The following is a 9304-nucleotide window of genomic DNA, read 5'->3' on the forward strand; positions in this document are numbered from 1 at the left end:
TATGTATGCAGGTTTGAGGCGGTCTACAGTGACTGTGGTGTCCTTGCCTCGAACTTGAATGACGTAGGTCCGGGTATTCCGGTGGATAACTTTGTGTGGGCCAGTGTATGGCGACTACAAAGGTCCTTTGACCGTGTCATCTCGGAGTAGCACATGCGAGGTCTTATCCAAATCCTTGAACATGAATGAGTGCTTCCCGCCGTGGTGCGTTGTTTTGGCGGGTTGCAACTCATAAAAATGTTGTCGGAGATATTTGACGAAATTGGCTGGTTCACAATCGTTGGGTTGCTTTGACCATAAGAATTCGCTCGGTAACCGTAGAGCTCGGCTGAGGTAGTTTTGAGATCTTCTCGCCAAGCTGCCCTGATTCCCATCAAAACTATGGGTAGTGTCTCTATCCAACGCGTGTTTTGATGGCATTTTATAGCTGCTTTCGTTTGATGATGTAATCTCTCAACCATGCCATTTGCTGCGGGATGGTAGGCGGTGGTGTGAATGTGAGTTGTACCTGCCAGACGATTTAGTTGTCTGAACAGCTGTGACTCAAACTGTCTTCCTTGGTCCGTGGTGATTCGGACTGGAGTTCCAAACTGCGTGATCCATCCGGAGTAAAATGCTCGTGCCACAGTCTCTGCTTCTTGGTCTTTCAACGGGAAGGCTTCTGGCCATCTAGTAAAGCGGTCTACACATGTTAAACAATATCGATATCCCTCCAACGGTGGTAGGATAACAATGTCGATGTGGACGTGCTCAAATCGAGTTGACGGTGGCACAAACGCGCCTAATGGTGCTGACACATGGCGTGTAACTTTATTTTTCTGACATTGAATGCAACTGCGAGCCCATCGCTTGCAGTCCTTTTCGATAGAAGGCCACACGAAACGCTGTGTTGCGAGTTTTGTGGTCGCGGTAATGCCAGGATGTGAAAGTCGGGGTATTGCGTTGAATGCAGCTTCACGGAACGGCTTGGTGATGAAGGGTCTTGCGTATGCAGTAGACACGTCACAAAAGATAGCTACGTTAACTTCCGGAATCTGCACCTGTTTCAGTTGTAAGGAGCGTAGGAATATCTTCAGCTCTTCATCTTTTTGTTGATCAGCTGCCAGGCTTGCGATTTTCGGCAATCGTTTCCACTCTAGAAAGAGCGTCAGCAACAACGTTGTCCTTGTCAGAGATGTGACGGATGTTGGTGGAAAATTGTCCGATGAAGTCTAAATGCCGAAACTGTCGTGGAGAACACTTCTCGGCTTTCTGCCTGAAAGCAAAAGTGATGGGCTTGTGGTCCGTGTATATGACGAATGATCGAGCTTCTACCATGTGTCGGAAATACTTGACTGCCATGTAGATCGCTAGAAGTTCACGGTCGTAAGCTCCATACTTCTGCTCGGCTGGGCTGAGTTTCTTGGAGAAAAACGCAAGTGGTTCCCATTGATCGTCGACCAATTGGTGGAGTGCTGCGCCAACAGCGGTGTCTGAGGCGTCACTGATGATAGCTAGCGGTGCATCATTTTTCGGCTGAGCTAGCAGTGTTGCGTCAGCCAAACTTTTCTTGTATGCTTCAAATTCTTGTAGTCTCGGGAGTCCATGGAATATGCTGCTTGCCTTTCATGTTGCCCTGGAGAAGTGTGTGCAGAGGTGCTTGAGTACCTGCAGCATTGGGTATGAACCCTCTATAGAAGTTCAAAATACCCAAAAACCGGCATAGGCCCTTGATATTCTCTGGGCGGCTGTACTCCCGAATGGCTTCTACCTTGTCGGGTAGTAGACAGATGCCATCCGAAGATACGAGGTATCCAATGAACGTGACCGTTGAGTTGCCGACGTCGCATTTCTTCGAGTTTACCACGACTCCGTACTCCTGCAAGCGTGTAAAGAGCGTTTGTAGGTGTTGGAAGTGTTCCTCTTCTGAGCTTGAAGCGATCAAGATGTCATCGATGTAGGCATAGCAGAAGTCCATGCCTTCGTAGTACTTCGTCGATGAATCTTTGGAAGGTTTGCGGAGGGCAAACGACATATATGGAAACTCGAAGAGGCCAAAAGGTGTCGTAATGGCAGTCTTCGGTATGTCTTCTTCGGCGACTGGGATTTGATTGTATGCTCGGACCAGGTCGATGGTGGAGAATACCTTCCTCCCGCGGAGAGCTTGGGAAACATCTTGGATGTGATGTACGGGATACCGATCTGGTATGGATCTGGCGTTCAGACCTCGGTAGTCACCACACGGACGCCATTGTTCGTTCGATTTGGCGACCAGGTGTAACGGCGATGCCCAACTCTACCTGATGGTCGAGCGATTCCAAGTCTCATCATATCTTGAAACTCCCTCTTCGCAATCTGTAGTTTGTCCGGAGTGAGTCGCCTTGGGCGCGCAGCCACTGGTGGTCCCGGTGCTGTATTGATATGATATTTTGTTGTGTGATGCGGCGTTTTGACTGTGCCATCGGGACGTGTGATATCTGGACCTGCCTGAAACGGTTTGGATCAACAGGACCTCTCTCGTACTGCGGTTTCCGGAAGTGGTGAGATGAGTGATTTGGTCTAACAGACGTTTATTCTTGGCGTCGACTAACAATCCAAAATGGATTAAAAAATCAATTCCAATTATGCGCTTATTAACATCGGCAATGACGAACCTCCAAGTGAAGTCTCGTCATAGGCCCAAGTTTATTGACAACGGAAGGTTCCCGTATGTAGCGATTACCGTACCGTTCACCGCTGACAGCTCGTATGTGGTTTTTGTTAGACGTCCCGGAACCTTAGAACGTGGGTACACACAGAGATCGGCGCCTGTGTCGATTAGAAATTGTATTTTCGTGTTGCGGTCGGTGACAAATAGGCGGCTTGGCATTGGGCTGTATTCGCTAGCCGCTATCAGTGAATGCCCGGAGCGTTTCCCTCTTGATGGCTGCAGGGTTGTCTGCACTTCTGTGCGGCTGCTCCGAACATATGGTGGTACCAGCATTTGCCTTGGGTATCTTCTCTGTTGCGACTGGATAAACGTCCACTTGTACGGCTTCGTGAGCGGCTGTTGAACCGCCGGTCGTGGTTTTTTGCCCGTGGGCGTGAGTTCCGGCTGTGGATGCCGGCGATTTCATCTCGGATCCTTGTCATTTGCTCCTGCAATGACAATGTAAGTTTCCACATCCTGGTCTCAATCAGCGCTTCCATTGTTGCCTTCGAGATTGACGGTCTGGCTGTGGCTTCCACCATGGCATCAGCAAGGTCCGCAACTTTGTCCAGATCTGTGTCCTTTTGGGTGGCGAGCACTACCTGCATGGTGTGTGGCAACCTACCCATCCACAAGGTTCTCAGGACTTCGTCGGAGATGGCGGTACCGGCAAGCGTCCTTAAATGCTGTAGAAACTGTGATGGTTTCCGATACCCCATCTCTTCGTGTTCTAGAATACGTCTTGTTTTTTGCTCCTGAGTAGAGCTGGGGCGGCGAATCAATTCCTTTTTCAAGAGCTGGTATGCTCCCTCGTCTGGTGGGCGTAATATGATGCCTCGCACTTCGGACGCATACCGTGGGTCCAATGCTCCCAGGATGTACCCGAACCTAGTCTCCTCTGTTACGACTCCTGATGCTGTAAAACTCCTTTCTACCATGCAGAACCACATCTCTGGATCCTCTGGGCAGAAGGGTGGGATTTGTACAGCGACCCTATTGACATCTCCGACGGCCTTTAAAAGTTCGCTGTTACTGGTTGCGGCGGGGCTGTGGGTGTCGTCGTATCCTCTCGGCATTGTCTTGAATATGTTGAATTTGCGGTTGCATGGAACGTCGGGTTCACCACTGTAGGAGTCATCTCTTCTCGTCACAACTCCCGGGATTTTCCCGGGAATTTGTGACTTTTAAGTGCATCGCCTGACATTACACTGTGACAATTTATAAACAGCTTTACTCGCCATAAAAACGACGCACAAAAGCTGCCAGTGAACAATTCGTGCTGCTGATACTGTTTGAGCAATCGATTGTACTTTATACGACATCATATTAAATTATGTGTTTTCCCGCGGTTTTTCGCCATTTCCATTTTCGTTCAAGAATCTTACTCACAAAAGCAACTTTGTACCCATCACGATTTGCTGCAAATTCGCCACTGATCAACGTAATTTGTGCGTATGAAGTTAGTGTCACCAATCACGCAAAGAACTATTAAGCTGATTGAAAGTGCGGCCAACTACATGAAGACAAGCGAGCGATTAACAAGATAATCGTTCTTAAATCACCTGCAAACGAACCTCATAATCGTAAACAAATAGTCTCAATTACATTGAGCTTCTTTACGAGCTGTTTATTGGCGAATTTACAATCTGCCTGTAATGTCGCCCAGTGTAATCATCGAATAAGCTAATAAGTAGGTTGTAAACACTCTACAGAGAAAAATTGAAAGCCGGTCAACTTTACACGCTACACGCCTGCGTGTGGGCCTACTGCGTCTGCGCAGTAGAGCGCAGTACCAACCTCCCGGTAAAAAAACGAATACGTTCCATCAAAATAGTCGCTGGCTTGTGGCTTCTCAGCGAATGGAAAGTTTTGTGTGTAATCATCAAAGCGCAGTAGCTGAATCGCCCGCTTTGAAATTCGCCAATAAACAGCTCGTAAAGAAGCTCAATGTAATTGAGGCTTATCAAGCGCCCTCCACAATTCCAAAATCCACGCCTACTTCTTCACTTTTTTGCTTCAGTCGCATTTTGGCGGCCGTCCAAAGCAAGCGGTCATTTTGCTCTGCCCACACCCATTAATTTTTTCCAAATTCACTTTGGACTTGTAAAATTTCTTATTTACTTACATCTAGCCCATTTTGGACTTAGAATATTTCCAACTTTTGTCACATTCTTCCCTGAGGTCTGCCATACCCTCAATTGAGCCCCTGACCATTTTTGTCAGGGACCATTTTTGGACCGCGGGCCCAACATTGACCTTCCCTGCCAGGAAGTCAAGGGCCCCCATCCGGACCCTGCCTGTGTGCCTACCAACTCACCAACTCCCACTTCAACTTCAATAAAGTGTTAAACACTGACACTGCTAACTCGTCAATTTACCGACCGTGTCACCACTTACTAGACTTATCACTGCCCACTACCAATACTAGCCGGAGTCTTGCGCCATGTAACGCACCCCACCGCTTCCTCGAGAAGGCTCTGACCCTCCCATCACCCGATCCCTACTGGCGTCCACATCTGGCCATGCTCCGATCTCGACATCTCGCCCGGCAAAGAACAAGACACGTTCCCCTAAATCACCCGGACGAAAATCGCTGCCAACATCTTCCCCGGACACAATAAATGAACCAGAGCCAAAGAAGAACAAACCTAGAAGCCACCAACCCGACCCGCGAGACCTAGACGAAGCTTTCTTCTCCTCCTCTTCAATCTCAGATGATGATTACGAGGAGGCCGGCAACTATGGAGACATACACACCGACCAATACGACTCCATTTACCAGGAAGTATCCTCTAATATAAATGAGCTGATTGTGGCCTTCAGAGGAAAACAGGCTGGAGCTAAGGAGCGAATCAGCAACGTACTTCTTAACCTCTCGGAAGCACAAGGCCAACTCAACCTCGCTATGTCCAAACTCGAGAAGAAAGCTATTGTTCTGGAAGCCAAAAACAGACATTTGGAGGGGTTTCTAAAGGACAGAACAATCAGGGTCAACATACAAAAGATGGCCATCTCTGACCTTCATACCCAAAAAAAGACGCTTAAAACTATCCAACATAATGCACCGAACTACGCTGCGACATCTACTCCAGCGACCACATCATGGGCCACAGCCTTCGGCCGAAAAAGTCGCCCCCTCATCGCCTCCTCTGTCCCTCAAGTTCCCGCTCCTGGCAACACCAACAGCCAATTTCCTTCACTTTTTCCTCTCGCCCCCAGACCGGGCGTTCTTTTCTTCCCGACCGGCTCTGGGGAGAAGAAATCGGAAACCACTAAGGAGATCCTCAAGAAGGTTTTCGACCCCAGGTCTTTTGGGGTCCAAATTACCGGGATACGAAATGTAAGTAACGGTGGCGTTATTGTCCACCCCCGTTCTGAAGTCGAGGCCAAGGCTCTTGTAAAAGCCATGGAGACCTCGGAGGTTGCCTTACGAGCCGAGCTCGCCGGGAAGAAGCAACCTCGAGTCATAATATTTAACCTCCCATCTACTCTCACTGATATTCACCTCCGGGAAGCTATCTACACCTCCACCAAGGAGCAGACCGGCCTGCCAGAATCCGCATATAAGGACATCAGGCTGAGCCACAAAGCTGGGCCTAGAACAGGCAGATGCCACTTTGTGGTTTTCGCCCTGGCGGCCATCTGGTCTGCTCTCCTGGCAGAAGACAGGCTGTACATGGGGTGGGAATCCTTCCCTCTGAGGGACTACGTTGGGGTAGTCAAATGTAATATATGCCACCTCTACGGACACGTGGCCAAAGGGTGTGCGAACAAGACCCTGACATGCAGCCACTGCGCCATCTCCGGCCACGACCGAAAGGACTGCCCCAATAAAGGAAACCCACCAAAATGCGTGGCTTGCCACAAGCATAAGCAACCGTCAGACCATCCCACCGGCAGTCTCGAGTGCTCAGAAAGGCTACACGCTGAGCTGAGCGAGAGGGTGACGGTGGACTACACTGCCACGCGATGATAACCTTCGCTCAGTTGAACGTCAGCCTGAGCGACGCCGGCTCGGCGAAGTTGATTGAGACTATGCAGTCCGCGGGCATGTCTCTGGCGCTGGTCCAGGAACCGTACCACTGGGGCTCTGAAAAGGGCCCCAAAGTCACTTAAAAGGGATTCGGGTGCGCGGGCCTTGTCGTCAGTGCCAGATGTGCAGAGCCAAAGGCCTGTATATTCGCTCTTGACCCCCCGCCTTGGCGTGCTGTCGCTCTTGCACTTGTCAACTGAGCTAGTCTCGTGCGCGGATATAAGCTTTCCCGGAGGAGGCAGCCTGGTGGTTATCTCCGCATACTTCAGCTTTAAGAGCACAAAGGAACACGTGGCATCAGTGCTCGACAGCATTTTACGCGCAGTTGGTGACAGGGATGTCATCATCTGTGCGGATGCCAACTCGCAATCCCCCCTCTGGGCGCCCGTGGATATCCCCCTGTGCGACGCGGACGTCATCGAGGAGCTAGTGCACCAGCACAACCTGGTCCTCCTCAACGACCCCAACAGCATGCCGACTTTTGTGTCGCACGCAAACAGCGGAAGCACCCACATCGATGTCACCCTGGCCACTGAGTTCGTCGCGAGACGAATCAGCGGCTGGAGAGTCCATGTGAGCGCTTCCATGAGTGATCACCGGTTGATCACTTTTGAGCTGGCCGCTGACTACTCGCACGATGGCGTCTCTGACGTATTCCCACCCCCGCCTACGCGATTTAGAACGCGCGACGGGAATTGGGAAAAGTTTGAAGAGGTGCTTTCCAAAAAGCTTGACAGGACATCTAGAACCCGTTCTCCGGACCTACACTCGGCCGCCTCACGATTGACTGCAGACATCACTGGATCAGCCGAAGCTTCACTCGGACGCTGAAACCCAAGCCACCAAGCCAGTCGCCGTGGTGGACGCAGCATGTTTTGCGCCTGCGTGACTTTTTCAGAAAAGCACGCAAGGCCCATCAACGTGCACGCCTGCGCAAGCAACCACCTGCCTCCATCGATCCCCTTGCAACCATGGCCAAATCCACCCTAATGGAATACAAGAAAGCAATCCCTCAAGCCAAGAAAGACTACTGGCGTAACTTCGTCACCGTTGAGGGAGGTTCGGACCCTTGGGGTCCTCCATACCGCGCATTGAGGCTGGGACTCAGACCGATGAGCCTCTTGTGCGGTATCGAGAAACCGGGTGGCAGATTCATCAGTACTGAGTCTGAAACGGCTGCGGTCCTACTCGAGGCTCTCATCCCCCTGGATGATGTATCCAGGGATGATGATGCCATGAGGATGGCCCGCTTCGAGGCTTCTCTTCCCATCGACACGGATCACTCATCGTTGCCTTCCGAACAGGAGATCAACCACATCGTACGCACGTTGATTGCTGGCAAAACCCTAGACCCGGACTGCATTGAAAATTTACTTGTCAAACGCACATGGGCCATTGCCGCGCCAGAGATTACAGCCCTCTTCAGTGACTGCATCAGGAGCGGCATGTTCTCCGACTGCTGGAAGAGGGGCTTACTTAAGGTAATCCCCAAAGCTGGCAGCCGGGAACCGTCTAGCCCCAAAGCCTACCGCCCTCTAACACTTCTGCCCGCTCTGGGCAAAGTGCTGGAGAAGCTACTGTGCCGCAGGATTGAAGCCCACCTGGAGACACACTGACCGCTTTCCGATAAGCAATTTGGATTCAGAAGAGGCAAATCAACAGTCGACGCCATAAGGAATGTGATTGCCATTGCTGAAAATTCCCGCCGTAAATACGTCCTAGGAGTTTTCCTGGACATTGCAGGTGCGTTTGATAGTGCATCCTGGCTTCTTATACTCCAAAAGCTCCGGCTGAAGAGACTACCAGGAAATTTGTTCGCGTCAATTCAAAGTTATTTCACCAATAGATCGATCGAGTTTCGAGTTGGATTAACCACAATAGAGAGGAACACCAGCATGGGATGTCCCCAGGGCTCAGTCCTAGGGCCCCTTCTCTGGAACGTACTCTTCGACGATCTCCTTAGAATTCCGCTTCCAACCGACTGTACTGTCATCACCTACGCAGACGATGCGCTGCTGCTGGTCCAGGCTGACAGCAGGGCGAAGATTGAGAGCACCATTGGCGAAGCCTTAGCATCAATTGAGTCTTGGGGTAGATTAACTAGACTATCATTCGCATCTTCCAAGACAGAAGCCATTGTCCTCAAAGGACCGAGACGACTTAGCTGTTCGAGACTACCCACAGTCCGATTCGGTGACACGAGAGTAAAAGTGTCAAAGATCGTCACCTATCTAGGCGTCAAAATGGACACAATGTTAAATTTCCTACACCATGCCGAAACCCAAGTCCACAAGGCTGGGGTGGCCTTCCAGAGGATCGGCCGCATGGCTGGTGAAGGATGGGACTTAAAAGTAAGGGCGCTCAAGTTCGCCTACGGCGCCATTTTTATGGGAATCGCGGCTTATGCCGCCAGTCCATGCGGAGAGGAAATACAGGATGCCAACCACATCCTATGGGAGTGTCTGAGTATGTGCTCCGAACGGGAGGAAATGCTCAGGATTTTGCTGCCTGTATGATTAGCTTCGTTCTTTTATTTAATAAACAAGTAGCTTCATTTCTTTTTAGTAATTTCCATGTGCTTTTTCTCTCCCTGGCACTTTGCA

At 50.5% G+C, this 9304-nt stretch overlaps 1 protein-coding gene across 1 annotated transcript; it reads right to left on the reverse strand.

Annotated features, from left to right (window-relative positions):
* Positions 1-2871: 2871 nt before the first annotated feature.
* On the reverse strand, positions 2872-3744 carry LOC147063987 (uncharacterized). Its single transcript, XM_085959129.1, has one exon. The coding sequence runs from the start codon at positions 3742-3744 to the stop codon at positions 2872-2874; it is 873 nt and encodes a 290-aa protein (XP_085815255.1).
* Between the last annotated feature and the right edge of the window lie 5560 nt (positions 3745-9304).

The sequence above is a fragment of the Rhyacophila brunnea genome, unplaced genomic scaffold, assembly GCF_057557595.1.
Source record: "Rhyacophila brunnea isolate RB1 unplaced genomic scaffold, BYU_Rbru_1.0 scaffold_8, whole genome shotgun sequence".
NCBI lineage: Eukaryota > Metazoa > Arthropoda > Insecta > Trichoptera > Rhyacophilidae > Rhyacophila > Rhyacophila brunnea.

Coding starts and splice junctions, on each gene's coding strand:
- LOC147063987 (XM_085959129.1), bottom strand. CDS start 3,744: ATGCCGAGAGGATACGACGACACCCACAGCCCCGCCGCAACCAGTAAC.